The sequence below is a fragment of the Priapulus caudatus genome, unplaced genomic scaffold (assembly GCF_000485595.1).
Source record: "Priapulus caudatus unplaced genomic scaffold, Priapulus_caudatus-5.0.1 Scaffold1326, whole genome shotgun sequence".
Classification (NCBI taxonomy): domain Eukaryota; kingdom Metazoa; phylum Priapulida; class Priapulimorpha; order Priapulimorphida; family Priapulidae; genus Priapulus; species Priapulus caudatus.
Genome location: NW_014578387.1, coordinates 142,965 through 161,557, shown reverse-complemented (window position 1 = coordinate 161,557; position 18,593 = coordinate 142,965). Strand labels below are relative to the sequence as shown.

At 43.1% G+C, this 18,593-nt stretch overlaps 1 protein-coding gene and 2 long non-coding RNA genes across 3 annotated transcripts; all 3 read right to left on the bottom strand.

The window, feature by feature from the left end:
- Positions 1 to 1,436: 1,436 nt before the first annotated feature.
- Positions 1,437 to 6,458, bottom strand: LOC106816246. Its single transcript, XR_001394858.1, has 3 exons — positions 6,416 to 6,458; positions 1,719 to 1,827; positions 1,437 to 1,528 (listed from the first exon to the last, which is right to left on the bottom strand). It is a non-coding gene; the product is annotated as an uncharacterized LOC106816246 (long non-coding RNA).
- A 25-nt stretch (positions 6,459 to 6,483) lies between these two features.
- On the bottom strand, positions 6,484 to 7,898 carry LOC106816248. The gene is made up of 3 exons (XR_001394860.1): positions 7,717 to 7,898; positions 6,880 to 6,996; positions 6,484 to 6,558 (listed from the first exon to the last, which is right to left on the bottom strand). It is a non-coding gene; the product is annotated as an uncharacterized LOC106816248 (long non-coding RNA).
- Positions 7,899 to 11,057: 3,159 nt separating this feature from the next.
- LOC106816247 (actin-related protein 5-like) lies at positions 11,058 to 14,628 on the bottom strand (the record flags this gene model as incomplete). The annotated part of the gene is given in 5 exon segments (XM_014820829.1): positions 11,058 to 11,382; positions 12,039 to 12,150; positions 13,010 to 13,127; positions 14,253 to 14,339; positions 14,534 to 14,628. Coding segments are annotated over 5 exon segments (582 nt in total), but the record flags the coding sequence as incomplete, so codon positions are not given.
- Between the last annotated feature and the right edge of the window lie 3,965 nt (positions 14,629 to 18,593).

Sequence of the window (18,593 nt, the reverse complement as noted above, 5' to 3'; positions counted from 1 at the left end):
CGTTCTCTTCCTTTATTCCCCCTCTCTCTCTTCTCTTTTACCTCTCGCGCTCTCTCTGTCACCCATTATTTTCTGACAGAAGGGAAAAGATCAATTTTACAGAATTTTAAATAGTTTACACAACGATAAATAGCATACATTCTCAATGTGTAGTACACGATGACGATGTGATGACGTCATCAACACGAGGGTGTCCCGGCGCTGCATGTTCTAATATGATCTATTTCATCATAAATCACTAACGTGATACATGGTATGAACTAAGAAACAACAACGTAGTACAACTGGCTGGGTAAATAGCGCATATGGGATATATGGCTGCATGGGTATATAGCGCATATGATATGGAATATATGGCTGGGTATATAGCGCATATGATATGGAATATATGGCTGGGTATATAGGGAATATGGGATATATGGCTGGGTATATAGCGCATATGGGATATATGGCTGCATGGGTATATAGCGCATATGATATGGGATATATGGCTGGGTATGTAGCGCATATGGGATATATGGCTGTGTATATAGCGCATATGGGATATATGTCTGGGTATATAGCGCATATGGGATATATGGCTGCATGGGTATATAGCGCATATGGGATATATAGCTGGGTATATAGCGCATATGGGATATATGGCTGGGTATGTAGCGCATATGGGATATATGGCTGGGTATGTATGGTAATTCTAGCAGTTCTAGCTTTCTAGTTCGTTTCTGAACCGTGAAGCTACGTGCCTTCTCCCACCATCCCGCGCAAACACTCCCTCACCCACTCACACCCATCGACCGTGCGTATGCTACAAACACAGGAGGAAATTGTCGCATCTATACGTGTTAGCACGGTCACAGACCAATGCAGCATGGATACAAGCGAATCATCAACGCACATCTCATAATGCACACGCACACAGAGCATCGGAAGAAGAATCGCCCGCTCATCGTGTGAATATACTCGCTTCATCACGCGCGCACTACTAAATTATTAAACCCTTGCTACGAAATCACGCTGCTTACAATTAGGGATGGTTGAATTAATTTCCGGGGTGTCATCTTTTGAGGTGGGTGACCCGGCTAGGGGGTGACACATGATAGGTTGGTGTGTGTGGGGGTCACTCTCTCTCTCTCACACACACATACACTCTCGAGCTCTTTCTCTCGCACACACTCGCTCCCGCTCTCTCTCTCTCTCTCTCTCTCTAACCACATCTTCTCTTCACTTCCTCTCTCCTTTTCCCACTGCNTATATATATATATATATATATATATATATAGATATATAGTATATATATATATATATATATATATATATATATACATATATGTCACAACAACAAGTTGTTGTGTCGTTGTAATAGCAGCCGGTAAACACCAATTTAAAGTATTTTGCTTAAGACGATAATTAAAATACATGCATAAGACAACTTTTGATTTACTTACGATCTCTTTGTAGACATTCCAATCAGATTCATCCATGCCAAACGTATCTTCCTTTTTCCCGCCTTGGCTTTTTTCAGATTTCCCTATACGATAGTATTTACAGATCTTACTATGATTCCTATACCAATACATAGCAGATGCACAGTGATGCAATTTACTACAACTTATTAATGTTGGATTCGTAACACAAAACGACTTAATTATCTTAGCATTAGAGCGAGAGCCGCGGAGCGAACACATGAAAACGAGATATAGCGTTGAGCTGAGGATCACCTGAGGCCAGCTGGGTGAGAATCTTCATTCTCTTCTGCGATGCATAGGTTCTTCTCTTTGCCATTTCTTCCTTCACCTTCTTGCGTTTGGCACGCGTGTCCAGTAGCTCCTAAAGCAGCATAGACACACAGATACAACACCGACCAGTCACATGTCACTGTCTATTCTGGAGCAGCATCAGACACCTATGTGCTGATATCTCACATGTCTGTCTATTCTGGAGCAGCATCAGACACCTATGTGCTGATATCTCACATTTATCTGTCTATTCTGTAGCAGCATCAGACATCTATGTGCTGATATCTCACATGTCTGTCTATTCTGGAGCAGCATCAGACACCTATGTGCTGATATCTCAGCATGTCTGTCTATTCTGGCAGCAGCATCAGACATCTATTTGCGCGATATCACATGTCTCCTGTCCTATTCTGGAGCAAGCATCCAGACACTGATGTGGCTGATTGAGGCGGCACATGTCTGTCTTTCTAGAGCAGCGATGCAGACATCCTATGTGTGATATCTGCACATGTCTGTCTAATTCTGGAGCAGCACAACACTATGTGCCTGAATATCTCGCACCTGTCTCTGCTCTATTCTGGAAGCAGCATCAGAACACCTATGTGGCCTGATATTCACATGTCTGTTCTATTCTGGAGCAGCATCAGACATCTATGTGGCTGTATCCTCACATGTCTGTCTATTCTGGAGCAGCAGTCAGGAGGCACCTATTGCTGATATCTCACAATGGTCTGTCTAGTTCTGGAGCAGCCATCAGAGCAAGCACTATGTTGCTGATGATCTCCCATGTCTGTCTATTCTGGAGCAGCATCAGACACCTATGTGCTGATTTATCTCACATGTCTGTCTACTTCTGGAGGCCAGCATCAGACATCTTACCTTGCTGAATATCTCGAATGTCCTGTCTATTCTGAGCAGCATCAACACATTATGTGCCTGATATCTCACATGTCTGGTCTATTCTGGAGGCAGCATCAGACATCTTGTGCTGATATCTGCACATGCTGTGTCTATTCTGGAGCAGCATCAGACACGAAAAAAAAAAAAAAAAAAAAAAAAACAAAAAAAAAAAAAAAAAAAAAAAAAAAAAAAAAACAAAAAAAAAAAAAAAAAAAGGAAAAAAAAAAAAAAAAACAAAAAAAAAAAAAAAAAAAAAAAAAAAAAGAAAAAAAAAAAAAAAAAGCACAAAAAAAAAAAAAAAAAAAAAAAAAAAAAAAAAAAAAAAAAAAAAAAAAAAGAAGGAAAAAAAAAAAAAAAAAAAAAAAAAAAAAAGAAAAAAAAAAAAAGAAAAAAAAAAAAAAAAAAAAAAAAAAAAAAAAAAAATGAAAAAAAAAAAAAAATATGTGCTGATATCTCACATGTCTGTCTATTCTGGAGCAGCATCAGACACCTATGTGCTGAGTATCTCACCATGTCTGTCTATTCTGGAGCAGCATCAAGACATCTAATGTGCTGCTATCTCACATGTTGCTGTCTATTCTGGGGCAGCATCAGACCCTATGTGCTGATATCTCACATTTGTGTTCTATTCTGGAGCAGCATCAGACACCTATGTGCTGATTATCTCATCATGTCTGTCTATTCTGGAGCCAGCATCAGACACTATGTGCTGATATTCATCAGCCATGTCCTGTCTATTTCTGGAGCAGCATCAGACATCGTATGTGCTGAGTATATCTCACATGTCTGTCTATTCTGGAGCAAGCATCAAGACATCTATGTGCTGATATCTCACATGTCTTGTCTGTTCTGGAGGGCAGCATCAGCACACCTATGTGCTGTATTCAGCATGTCTCGTCTATTCTGGAGGGCAGCAATCAGACATCTATGTGCTGGATATGCTGCACAATGTCCTGTCATATGTCTGGAGCACATCAGACACCTATGTGGCTATATCTCACCATGTCTGTCTATTCTTAGGAGCAGCATCAGACATCTATGTGCTGATATCTCACATGTCTGTCCTAGTCTTCTGGAGTGCAGCATCAAGAACATCTATGTGGCTGAATCTCACATGTCACTGTCTATTCTGGAGGGCAGCATCAGACACTATGTGCTGAGTATCTCAGCATGTCTCTGTCTATTCTGGAGCAGCATCAGACATCTATGTGGCTGATATTCCTCACATGGTCTCTGTCTATTCTGGAGCAGCAATTCAGACATCCTATGTGCTGATATCTCACATGTCACTGTGCTAATTCTGGAGCAGCATCAGACATCTATGTGCTGATAATCTCACATGTCCTGTCCTATTCTTGGGAGGCAGCATCAGACATCACTATGTGCTGATATCTCACATGTTCACTGTGCTATTCTGGAGGCAGCATCAGACATCCTATTGTGCTGATATCTCACATGTCTGTCCTATTCTGGAGCATCAGGCATCAGACACCTATGTGCTGATATCTCACATGTCTGTTATTCTGGAGCAGCATTCAGAGCACTCTATGTGCTTGATATCTGCACATGCTCTGTCCTATTCTGGAGCAGGCCATCAGACATCTATGTGCTGATATCTCACATGTCTACTGTCTATTCTGTAGCAGCATCAGACATCCTATGTGCTGATATCTCATCATGTCTTGTCTATTCTGGAGCAGCATCAACATCTATATGTGCTGATATCTCACGTGTCCTGTCTATTCTGGAGCAGCTATCAGACCCTATGTGCTGATGATCTCAGCATGTCTGTCCTATTCTGGAGGGCAAGGCATGCAGACCATCTATGTGGCTGAATCTCAGCATGTCCTGGTCTATTCCTGGAGGGGCAGCATCAGACACCTATGTGCTCGATATCTCATGCATGTCTGTCTATTCTGGAGGCAAGGCATCAGACATCTATGTTGCTGATTCTCACATGTCCAGCTGTCTATTCTGGATGGCAGCATCAGACACCTATGTGCTGATATCTGCTACATGTCATGGTCTATTCTGGAGCAACGCAGCATCGCGACATCATGTGCTGAGTATCTCACATGTCTGTCTATTCTGGAGCAGCCACTGCAAGACAATCTATGTGCTGATATGCTCACATGTCTGTCTATTTCGGAGCAGCATCAGACACCTATGTGCTGATATCTCACATGTCTTCTGTCTAATTCTGGAGCAGCATCAGACATCTATGTGCTGATATCTGCACATGTCACTGTCTATTCCTGGAGGGGCAGCATCAGACACGCTATTGGCTGATATCTCACATGTGCTGTCTATTCTGAGCAGCATCAGACAGGTCTATTTCGTGGGCTGATATCTCAGCATGTCCTGTCTATTTGGAGAAGCATGCAGACATCTATGTGGCTGATATCTCACATGTCTGTCTATTCTAGAGCTAGCATCAGACCCTATGTGCTGAATATCTGCACATGTCGTGTCTATCATGGAGCAGCATCAGAGCATCTATGTGCGCTTGATATCTCAGCATGTCTGTCTATTCTAGAGGCAGGCATCAGACACCTATGTGCTGATATCTCACATGTCTGTCTATTCTGGAGGGGCAAGCATGCAGACACCTATGTGCTGATATCCAGCATGTCTGTCTTATTCTGGCGAGGCAGCATCAGACACCTATGTGGCTGATATCTGCGCAACATGTCTGTTATTCTGTAGCACATCAGACACCTGATTGTGGCTGATATTCTCCATGTCACTGTCTATTCTGAGCAGCATCAGACACCTATGTGCTGATATCTCACATGTCTGTATTATTCCTGGAGCACATCAGACATCTATGTGCTGACTATCTCGACAATGTCACTGTCTACTTCTGTAGCAGCATCAGACATCTATGTGCTGATATCTCACATGTCTGTCTATTCTGGAGCGCATCAGAACATCTACTGTGCTGATATTCAGATGTCTGTCTATTCTGTAGCAGATCAGACACGCTATGTGCTGATATCTGCACGTGTCGTCTATTCTGGAGCAGCATCAGACCCCTATTGGCTGAATATTCACATGTCTCTGTTCTATTCTCCACCTGGCTCACAGGATACTGTCAGGTGGCAATGCGCCATCAACAGTTAACTTGTACTGTAATTTGTAAACAAGAATGCTCACCAGTGCTACGTGTCACGATAAAGCGGCACACTAGCCAGTGTGTGACACCTCGTTATGCTCACCTGTCACACACGCTAGCCAGGTGTGATCACGCTCGTTAGCTCACGCTGTCAGCAGCACCTGGCTAGGTGTGACACGGCTCGTTAGCTCACCTGTCCACACCCCTAGCCAGGTGTGACACGCTCGTTAGGCCATCCCCTGTCACACACTAGCGCAGGTGTGATCCGGCTCGTTTAGCTCACGGCTGTCACAGTAGCTGTGCTACGCTGTCACATACCTAGCCAGGTGTGAAAACATCATTAGGCGTTATCAGTCTACAGCTTACCACAGCGGGTAGCGTGTCACACACCTGGCTAGGGCGTGACACGCTCGTTAACGATCACCTGTCACCACACCTGGCTTAGGTGTGACACGCTCGTTAGCTCACCGTGTCACACAGCCTGGCTAGGTGTGTTACATGCTCGTTAAGGCTCACGCTGTCACGCACCTGGCTAGGCGTGACAAGGGGGGGGGGGGGGGCGCTCGTTGAACTCACCTGTTCACACACCTGGCTGAGGTGTGAGCGACGCTCGTTAACCACCTGTCAGCACCCTGGCTGAGGCGTGACACGATCGGTTACTCACCTGTTCTGCTTCACGGCGGAGTTCGGTGAGGCTCTGATACGTCGCAGCACATCCTCCGTGTCGCCAGCCTTCTTTCTCTCGACTGGCGGCGGGACTCTGCTGAGCGAGCGCGCTTGCTGTCGCGTCGCTTCCACATCCCAATCCTGTGCGGCACGTATGGAGACAGAGAGAGTTGTTAGAGAGAGATAGATAGAGAAGGGGAGAGAGATAGAGAGAGGGTTAGAGAGAGAGAGTGATAGAGAAGGGAGAGAGAGAGAGAGAGAGAGAGGAGAGGAGGGAAGGCAGGAGGAGGAGAGGGAGGAGGAGGGGAGGGAGGGAGGGAGGGAGGGAGAGAAGAGGAGGGAGGGAGGGAGGGAGGGAGGGAGGAGAGGAGGGAGGGGGGAGGGAGGGAGGGAGGAGGGAGGGAGGGAGGGAGGGAGGAGGAGACATTATAATGACGGTGGCTTCCCCACGCACGCTCTCACCTCCTCACTCTTCGCAGCCTGTATTTTCTTGAGGGTCTTGTCGATGCTTCGCTTCACGCGATCGATGGTCCATTGCAGCTCGCTCTCGGACGACAGTCCGGCATCCTCTAGCGCTTTCTACCGGAAGTAAGGATCATGCCGTAAGTTAAGGTAAGTTAAGGCAAGTTAAGGCAAATTAAGGTAAGTTAAGGCAAGTTAAGGATCAGGTAAGTTCACACGTGCAACGCGACTTCATGTTTACAGCAATAATTTTGACAATTTGCTTTCTGCCGGGGCAATGATCACGCCGTAAGTTAAGGATCAGGTAAGTTCACATGTGCAATATTCGTGCAATATGCATGTGCGACTTCATGTTTGCAGCAATAATTTGACAGTGCTTTCTCTCGGGGTAACATCATGCAGTTCACACGTGCAACGCGACTTCATGTTTGTAGTGACAATTCTCCGATCGTCCACTTAGTGTGTGCAGTGACAATTTGACAGTGACAAGCCACGAGAGTGCTTAGCGAGTTGTTCAGTGGGATTTCACTAACGTTTTGGAGCGACGCCTGCTCACGTATTAACATTATGTTTCACCATAGCGCATTCGAATTTCGCCTAACGAACGAGAGATCAAGTAAAGCATAACGTAAACCGTAAAGCCGTGGTAAGTATTAATTAGTAAACGTAATCAGTAAACGTCATTACCGGCGTCGTCGTTAAAAATCCACACCTCCCACGACTGCCATCACGCGATCGTCACATTCCTATTCGTGGCACGCTAGCTCAGCCGCGGACATTCTACGACGCCGCATCACATCGCACGCGTTAGCGGCCATCTTTGACGAACGCACTCACAATCTGATCGGTGCTGCCCTCTGCCAGCAGCTCCTGGAGGCTCTGCAGCTGCTGCAGTTTCTCGGAGTCCTCTGCAAGCTTCTCCTCCTTCCTGCGTGCGTGGATCTCGTGAAGCCTCTTCACCTGCTGCTGCCGCTTCTCCCTGATTGCCTCCGCGGTGAGACCGTACGCGGGAAGCTGAGCGGAAAGTAAACGATAAACGTCACACCCAGGAAATTTTTTTTTTTCACGGGAGCTCTTTTTCAAGTCTGTGGAGAAAATAGCTCGCGTCAAAAATTTTACGGGACCTATTTTGAGCCTCACGGGAGCGATTTCGGAGGTTTGAAGAGCGAATCGCTCATCGCTTCCGTGTATTTTGGTGACGAATACCAGTCATACAGATAAACGTCACACCGCCATGTTGAACCTTACACGCCAAACAGCCATGTTAAAAACTAGATCTATCATGTTTCTTTTGTCAGATACAGCTACACGTAGCAAAACACAAATGTATGCGTTTGACCGTAGGAAGACACTGAAATGCATAGTGAAATTGCCAAAATCTACCTAATTTGCATAATTTAAAAAAAATATCAAAACCCGTGATATGTTTTGGGGACCAGTCGTTATTCATTCACATACCAAAAATGAGCAAAATCCGTTGAACCTGAACTGAGTTATGGCCATTTTCATTTTTGCCAAAAAGTGGGCGTGGCTCGAAAGTAGGTCAACTGCCGTCCCCCCCAAAATAGGACGTTCACATCTCTCCCATAGGAGTAACAACTGTATGCAATTTGAAACATGTGGGTCAAACGGTTCTCAAGTTATCGTTGACCGTAGCCAAATGTTGACAGACAGACGGACATACGACGAATGACGCCCCATGGCAATAGCTCATCTTGACGATGTCAAGGTGAGCTAAAAATGGTAAAGTTACACGAGGGGAACGAATGTTATGCCTGTAAGTAGAATTTTAGAGGTGGTGTGTCACAACCGGTAAGATGTATGCGTTTTATGCATCCCCACTTAATGCTTGAAACAATGTATTTAACTTTTCCCTAAGCTGATGTAACAAGGAATTCTCCCACTTAGCTATCAATCCCAGATATTTTCATTAGCTGTAACAGTTCAAGTAGGCATGCATATTTTACAGATAATTGCACTAACAAAACAGCTATGAGCTACAGGTTATATTTTATTAAAAAAAACAAGATTGATCCAATCGCGTTGGTAAAACAGAAGGTCCGAACATCACAATGATTTTTGCTTTGAAATGGAGACAAACGAAAAAAGTACAGAGAGAGTGCACTACAACCTCCTTAAAGGTCACACTATACACCTAAAAAAAGTAAAGAGAGAGTGCACTACAACCTCCTTAAAGGTTACTATACACCTACAAACGTGAATAGATGGTACACTACATCCATGTCCACGCTGAACGATTCTCAAAGGCAACCGAAGCTTCACTGTCCATTGTTTCCATGACGACGCAGGCACGGGATCTCTGACCTGCTCCTCCAGCTCTCCTGCCTCACTCCTCGTCACCACACTGCTGGAGGTTATCTATACGGGCAGGTAGATGCAGGGATGGCTTCACTACGATGCAGGGATGCTATATTGTCAATGAAATCTTGTACCACAGACTGTTTGTGTCTATATAATATGCTATATAATTGCCAAACCCTACCTAATTTGCATAATTTTTTTTTAAATATCAAAACCCCTAGCCCATATTCATTCACATACCAAAAATGAGCAAACTCCGTTGAACCTGAAATGACTAATGGCAATTCCCATTTGGCAAGCTCCAAAATAGGACGTTTAATATGGGAGCATAGCAGTAACAACTACACCCAATTTCAAACATGTGGGTCAAACGGTTCCTGAGTTATCGTTGACCGAAGCCAAATGTTGACGGACGGACGGACGTACGACGGACGACGACCCATGGCAATAGCTCAGCTTGACGATGTCAAGGTGAGCTAAAAATGAAATGCCACAACTTGAACAATAAACATAGAAACAACAAACATAGAACTTTGAACATACATAAATAACATCCCTTAAATATTAAAAGTAAAAAAATTATGTCCACTTTTTAACAAAATTCTATTCACTTTTTATGGTCAAGTTGCTGCATTATACTTCGTATTTTGCTTTTCCGTTCGATATGTGAACCAACACAATTTATGAAATTGTCCTGGATTTTTTACTAGTTTAGAAATGTGACGTAGATTCGTGACGTAGTCAATTTAAGCAAAATAACTATGTTTAATAAGTACCTATTAACATGTTAGAAAATAACAAACAACTTAAGTCAAGAGATTAGTATTGGCCATTCAGTAATTTTTTAGTGCTACCTCCGTGTGGACACCAGAGGTGGACCATCATTCAGGAGCGTCAAGCTCAGAAGATAACTCCTTGACTCGATCAAGAAGTTAGTCACATCCAACAGATTTTGTGGATTTATTGCGCTCTTGAATCCTCTGGCTTTAGGAGATCGACTGTTCAAGGTATCGAACAGCCGGTCTATGCGCTGTGTTACAAAAATGGCAAAAATGCAATCATGAAATAAAATAAAAGGGAACTGAAATATATACCATCAGGAAGGGTTAGGGTTATCAGTTTACAGTCCAGTAGATGGTTATGTAAGGCACAATTAATATTGATTGGAATGTTTACTTGCATGTTTTTTTTACAATTTCATATACTACTTTGTGCTTTTAAAAACAGTACATATTTTTCAAAATAACAATACATGACCTAAAAATACCAAGATGTATACTGGCAATATGGCTTTGATAATTAGTTATTACCTCAATGAAGAGAGCAGTTGCCTCACAGCCACTGAATCTTTTGTCTCCGATAGCCAACATAGTTCTAAGGGCTTGTGCGACTGATGAAGATAACAGTTGTGTTGCTAAGGACACTTTCATCTTTTGGAACTGAAAGTGTATGTGCTTTGAGGTGACACGATTGCCCAGTCTGAGTCCTGTATCTTCCTGTACTTTCTGCAAGTTTTCAAGATATGTCCAACTTATTACTCCATCGGGACTTGACAGGCCCTTGTATGCTTGCAAGGTGTTGCGCATCAACTTGAGCATATGGCAGGCATCAGGGAAGATATAGGTTCGATGCTGTTCTGTAGATGCAATGTGGGCCTTGGTCTCGTGCGATACATCAAGATTTGCTCCAAGCAATGCACACATCGACATATTTGTTGGATGGCCATCCATTGTCAGTGCACAAACCTTAAAACCAAACTCATGAAGTTTGTCAAGAGTATGCGAAACTAGTTCTTTCTGTGTCACAGCTGTCAACCCACATGTAAAAAAATATGCCACAGGTGTCTTCCATCCACTTACGATGCAGGGATGCAGCCTCTCGTAGATGCTAGCTTCGCTACGATGCAGGGATGCAGGCTGGAGCTCGCAGCCTCTCGTAGATGCTAGCTTCGCTACGATGCAGGGATGCAGGCTGGAGCTCGCAGCCTCTCGTAGATGCAGGGATGGCTTCGCTACGATGCAGGGTTGATGCTGTTGCGGTACAGGTTGGATGCATGATGCTCCTTCATGTACTCTCCGCCTCTCTCATCGTACTCCTCCCTCGTCACTGCGTGAGCGGCTAGATAGCCCGGCTGCTGGGAACACAGCCGCGCACCTTTCCACGCGTCCAGCACCGCATCAGCTAGCGTGAGAAGAAAGAACACAATATGTATTAGGGGGTGGGACGATTTATCGAGATGTATCGCGATAGAAATCTTATCAAGAGCTAATAGTACACGTAATAATAACGTATACATCTAATAATACATTTAGCTCTTGATCTTAACGATATCTAATCGAACCCTATCACGATACACGCATCGACACGTTTTACCATTCACGATACACGCATCGATACTCCACTGAATAAAATCCGTATCATTTACTAGCATAGTTTCATCAGAAAACATAAAAAGCATGACACAATTCACAGTTCAGTAGCAGTTGTTTACTAAGCGCTCCACAATACTGATTTGTATGCGTTCACATGATTGGTAGAGTACCGGTTGAGTGCATAGCTTGCTAGGTAGTTTCTCTTGAAAGTATCATGATATGTTATATATCATGAAAAGTGTATCGCGCTACGTATCATATCGTGATACGCAGGGAAAAAAATAAAATGTATTTTTCTGGGGCTACTTTTCAAGCTCGCGTGGATGAAAATAGCACTCTAAAATTTGGTTTGCATTGAACTCTATGCAAATTTCCGGGGCTCTTTTTGGCATTTCGGGGGCTAAATCGCCCCGAGCCCCCGTGTATTTTTTTCACTGGTGATACGGATCGTGTCGTGATACGTACCTGCTCTGACGACTCGGAATTTAGATTGGAATGGTCTCATCATTTGCAGCTCCCTCTCCATCCTCTCCAGGAAACCACGGTGCATCGCCGGGCCACCCGTCAGAAACACATTCTGCAACGTGAGAAAAACATGTATATACAATAATACTAAATATACGTGAAAACATGAAGACATATATACATTCATATTATTTTACATACACAAGAACGTACACATTCTACAACGTGAGAAACACATATATATGATAATACTAAATATACTTGAAAACATACACATGTAGGTGAGGCCTGTCTTGGTTGGTTAGTTTGATGATGATGATAAGCAAAGAAGATAATTAAGACGTTTAGCAATAACAAGTATTCAGGAGCATGTTGTCAGAAACAAAATTAGTCTTAACATGAACTTTTTCTTGCAGATAGTAAGAAGCTGGAACAATAGTTTCAGGCCCAGGGTGACGTTTAGCATCTAGAATAATGTTTTAGCAGGTTTTAGATCCAGGAGATTAATGTCAAGTACCCAAGGATGAGGTTAAGGTTACCAAAAATTTCCCAGTGATGGGGATGTCAAATAGTGTTGGGAATCACACTTCTAATCAATGACCAGAAAATGTTCACGATTGATCGTCGATTCATAACCGCGATATTATTATTTTTAACTACACTGTTTTATCACATATTTCGTACTATTATGTAGTACACTAGATGGCAGCAAGCCACAATTCTAAGTTTGAAAAAACTCCGCAATCCTTACTGCCTTACAGGTGATCTTTACATAACGACAGATGACAAGAAAAATCTGACAGACGAAGAAGGTGTCAGAACTGACAAAAGCCATCGTGCTAAGCATCCGTCATCCATCCTGCGTACGATCAAACAGAATAAACATCTATCGGTATTTAGAACGAAGTTAAGCTTCGTAACCGACGACTCGGCGCTAAGCACGTCAGCGGTGGCGCCCCCTGACCCCGCACCTGCGCTAGTCTGTCCTGGTCGTCGGGTGCATACTGGGCGAGTACCAGCTCCACGGTCTCTGCCAACCCTGCCTGCTCTGATCCGATCATCCACGGCTGAAACAACAGCTCCGGTACCCTGAAACACAACGTGCCACCGGTCACAATGATGGTGGGAGAGAGAGAGAGAGAGAGAGAGAGAGAGAGAGAGAGAGAGAGAGATAGAGTGGCAGCAATGCTGATGTTGACATCTCGTTAGCTGGGCTGACAACGCGTCTCTCTTCAGAGAACCAGCCTCCTGCTAATCTGCTAGGAGACGCAGCTGCCGGGGCGACAAATCGTCTTATTGATGCGGCGGGGTGTCGTTAAGCGTGCACCGACGGGGAAAACCTGATAAAATTGCCATATAATTCCTGAAGCGACACAAAATGAACCGCAAATATGCTTCTTATAATAGGATGAGAGAGGATAGACATTCCGCAGGGAAAAGAAATACTAACAAACATCAGTGGAAGTAATCCGGATTGTGTTACGAGCAAGGGGCACCGTGCAAAGGCAACTCATAGAAAGCAGTGCACAACATAGCGAAGAAAGGTTATGGCAATCAAGATTTGAATTTAGTCTGACTTTTAGGCAGAATTCAGTGCGAATTATTTTAATATTATATTTTTTATCATCTATTAGTGGAGTCATTTTGATGGTGAATAACTATGGTGGTATCTACAGCGAGACGTGAGACGATGCGTGGATGGATGGTGGCCACGCCCACTACGTCTTTGTTACGATAAACTTAATTGTTATTGTCATCGGTAAAATGTAGTGGACGCAATGGAGTTCCCAATGGAGTTCTACTTAAGTTCTATTTTTCAACGTAAAAGCTGTACAATGCGGCATGCATTCCTCAAAATAGACTCGTGAATGAGTCGTATCGAGTAAATCGTGTATGTTACAAATGGCTGCCATCTCCTGTGCCAATTGTCCTTGAAGTGATTTACGAGCAATTGACGACTGTGGTGTATAGGGTGCATTTAGATGCATAACACACACATGTATCACACACATAATTTAGTTAGTATGCGGAAAAAAAATCAACGATCTCTTCTGCTTCGCTTATCAGAAACCAAACGTATGAGAAACCGAGATAAGACAGAGACCGAGAGCAAGAATTGTCATTCCTCAAAATAGACTCATGTATGTTATAGCGGCTGCCATCTCTCGTCATTATCCATGAAGTGATTTATGATAATTGTGCGTGAGATCTCACCTCACTCTCTCCACGCCCACGTAGAGTTTGTAGTACTCCTCTATATCCGTCAGCACATTAGATGGCTGAACCAGCTCAGCCATTTCTCTACAAGAAAAATAAACAAACCGAAAATCAATCGCACTGTGCCGTACCATGCCACATCCACACCACCAAACCGCACCAGCACTACACTGCATGGCACTGCACCATACTCTATCCTATCTGTCCACAGTCAACCAACCATTATTTCCCCTCCTATTGTTACATACTATATTTATAAACAGAGGTTGTACACTCACTTCTGGAATTCGGGGTCGTGATGCATCAGCAGGGCTTCGACCTCCCCCAGCTTCTCCCGTTCTTCCTCCGACTCACTCTCCCCGCCATCTTTGCTCTGCAAGTTACCGAGCCGATTAACAATGGTGTGCAGGCGTACGCTGTGCAATGAAGCTTGCAGGCAAAACAGGCATTCATGATAGTTGGGGGGACTTAATCAATACTCTGTCGATATATATATATATATATATATATATGTTACCACAACAAGTTGTTGTGTCTCTCAATAAATAAGTAGCGCCCAGTAGCGCCCAGTTACCGCGAGCAAGCCAGAGGTTTATAGATTCGTTTGAGCTATTACATGTGACGCTAGCTGTGTCGATGGTTGGATACCGAGCCAACTACAAGGAATTGTGGGCAAGAATTTGAAACGGTATCCTAACCCTAGCAATACCGTTTCTTGGAGCTAGGTACATATATGCTTAGAAGATACAGGTCTGGTACACTTGTGTATACGTACCTCGGGTACATATCTGTAGTACCTGATACGACAACGACCCCTTCAGCGGCACTTACTACCTTAATTGTCATTATATCCAGTGTAGTGGACACCGACAAGTACGAGAACATAACACATGCATGAATAGGTATATGGATTGTTGGTTATTTTAATATTTACAATTTATGCCGGTTTCATTTTGACATGGTACACTTGTTTACTGTTATCGGCGGCAGGGAAAGAAGCACTCGAGAGTACAGATTGCACTGAATACAAAGCCGGCGATGCCGAAGAGAAAGAACAATGTGGCTTCAAGCAGCGACTCCGATTCAGGACCTGATGACGTAAGCATTTCATTCTGCGTCTGGTTTTTAGCTCGCCTTGACATCGTCAAGATGAGCTATTGCCATCACAGGCAGTGAGGCACTCGGAACGTCTAAAAAAAAAAAAATGTAAACACGAAATGTATTTACTACCAAAGTCTTAACGTTTCTCTACTCTATTTCGCCTATTATTGCCGATAACTTGCTGTAAATGCCGTTCAAATGCTCATCTGCAACACACAAGTACACCGCAAGCGCCGGCACGCCCGCCTTGTGCACAAACTGTGATGTTGGTACTGTGCAGTGTCGCCCTCTATGAACGGGGTGCTTCCGCTATGTTTGTACTGAGCTACAGCATAGAGGCTTATGCGCATGTACAAGCCCGCGTAAATCATCATGGCCGATTAGTTAACAATAAATGATCGTTTGGCATAAGTCAGTGTCTTTGTTGTCACTCTGCTCGTTCATCTTGACAGAAGACAAACAACATGAATTAATAAGAGAGCAGGTAGGAAAGCGTGATCGCAAAATTCGCTCGACGCTCGCTTCATTTCACACCTTCACAGCACGAATACACATCCAACAGCTTCCATCTTGGTATCTATGTCTAGCTAAATGTTAACTTGTTCGAATTATAACTCTGGCCTTGTTCTTACCTACTCCCGCCAGAGATATCTCGTGAAATCTTGCTTTATATATTCCCCCTCCCTCTTCTATCACACCCAAGGTGAGCTACAGTGTCATTGACACTTTCATTTAAGATGCTGCCAATCAAAAAGCCAATCGTTGAGATGCCGTCTGTGGGAGTGTGGTGTACACGGCGCAAAATTCATGTTTCTGCACCAGGCAGCATTTAACTGACAACTACTACTAGATGCGTCTAGACCTCGCCGAAATTTACTAGTCCTCACAAATTTTGTTTGTCATTTTAACAACCTTGGTAAAGCCTTTGCTTGGTTTCAGTTAGTTGGCGATGGCGAGTGTATTATATGTTATTTATCACAAAAACGCAATTCATATATGAAAATAATCACATATGATATGTATGTGATAGGATTAGGAGTTTATAGTTGGACTCACACTGGGTTAATGACATAGACCCTCTCAGCATTACTTACACTGTCTATTGTAGTTTGGATTGCATACAGCTTCGGTCAATACTATCGGATGATTTATCCCTCCCTCAGTGTCAATGCCAAGGTGGGAAAATATGTAGTCAAAAACTTGTTCCTGTCAAAACAAAAATGGCATTTAATTTTCACGAATTCAATTTAGATGATGTTCGTGGCTACCAAGATTTGTTTTTTTACGGCACCAAAAATATACATCAGGAGATAAGAAGACAATCACAGTGACACACTACAAACAGTGTCAGTGAGCCGCCACGCACGTTGGCGTTTGGCACGGTTAAATGACAGGCAAATGTATCAGGTAACTGCGCCAGTGTCGTTCGTACTTCCTCTGCATGAAGAATAATAGATGATTGTTTATGTCTACCGTCTATCGTCATATCTATTGTCTTTTCTTACCTGTGTGTCAAACTGGGTGACAACATTCTTGTCAAATTGAGTCTTCAGCAGCCATCTAACCACCTCTATGTTACTGATTTCATTTCCAATCTGCAAATCTGATTCCTGTTCAGGAAGCAAAAGAAGCAGTCTCACACAAGAGTATGTTAATATCATGTACACATCTACACTCTGAATTAACATGCAAGTGCTCTATTGTTTTTTCCCCATTTAATTTCAAAAGTTTCGAAAACAGCCACCAGCATAGATATGTTTATTGTAATATGTAAAATACACACATGGTTTTATACTACACGTAGCGCATGCATGCATAAGGATTTATGGAATAAGAAACTTTGAGATATATACTATAAATAATACCATGAACATATCTATACTGGTTACTATAGACATGTGCATGATAATACACACGAGCACATAAACTTACTATGGTGACTAATAAAACTCATATACATTACAACAGCTGATAGATTGTAACATGTACATACCTTCTTTCCTCTTTGTTTAGCAGTAACACTTCTAAACACTAGCCGAGGGTCATCGTCCGTTGCCCAGCCAGCTCTGCATTGATACGAGCCTGAAATATTAAAAATCCATCAAATAATAATTATGCAGATATTCATCACCTTTTCTAAACCGCATATATATACTTCTACCATGCTAAATTCCCACTTTATCCATCATAGAAACATCTAAATATTCACACAGAGCTTCTTATTATAACAACACACGTTTACCTTCACAAATGGAACTTGTTGGTTCATATTATTCTCGTCCTTGAATACACACAAGATTTAACTGAATATAATGTTGTTGAATAAACAGCTACTATTCTTATTCAAATTATTACTCAGCAAACACCATAACGTTGTCATTATCTGTTAGTGTTATACTAGAACTTAGTTATAACTAGTTGAACTTTTTCAGGACTCGTTCAGCGACGGATTCTTACCGTTATCGATGATGAGAGAAGTGCTGGCATCTCGTAAGCCAGCAGAATACTCGTGAACAATGTCAGGAACTCCCCGCACGTCTCTGAACTTGTAAACATTCTCTGTTCCCATCTTAAACCGTGCAGGTTACACTAATTGGTGCTTTTCTACGCCTGTAATTTACAATTAAATGAATAAAAAAGAAGGAACTGATGTTTAAGTTTTCCTGGTGTTACCTGCAAGTTACTTTAAGTTAGACCGTGTGTACAGTGTGCGTGCATGTATTGCATTCCGTATTGGAGATCACGAATGGATCCTGAATTGTATTCCGTATCGTACACCGTGCGTACAGCGCCATGTATTGTATTTCATGTCTCTGTCAGCAAACGTGTCGGTGTATGTATACGGTGTGTATTGAACAACGATACTCTCAGTCTCACATCACGTGACCGTCCATCTACGCCCGGGGGAAAGTCACTCTCGACAAAACCAGGCTATTGTAAAACTCGCTCTGATTGGTCTGATTGTTTGTAAATGGCGAATGCGATTTACTAAAGTGGAACTGGAATGAAGCAGGGTTTCTGAAAAACAATCTTTTAAGAAGTGAATATTCACGCACATCCGTAGCAAGGTAAAGCCATGTAGAAGGGAACGGTAGGCTTTTTTACCTTCCAATACCGGCGTATGGGCCGCATTTTGCATGCAATCTCACGAAATTTCAATGCACCCCGCTCTGTCCCAATAACCCTCACCAAACCAAAATATAAACAAGTGCCGCAGAGCGACAGCGCTCACCTGAC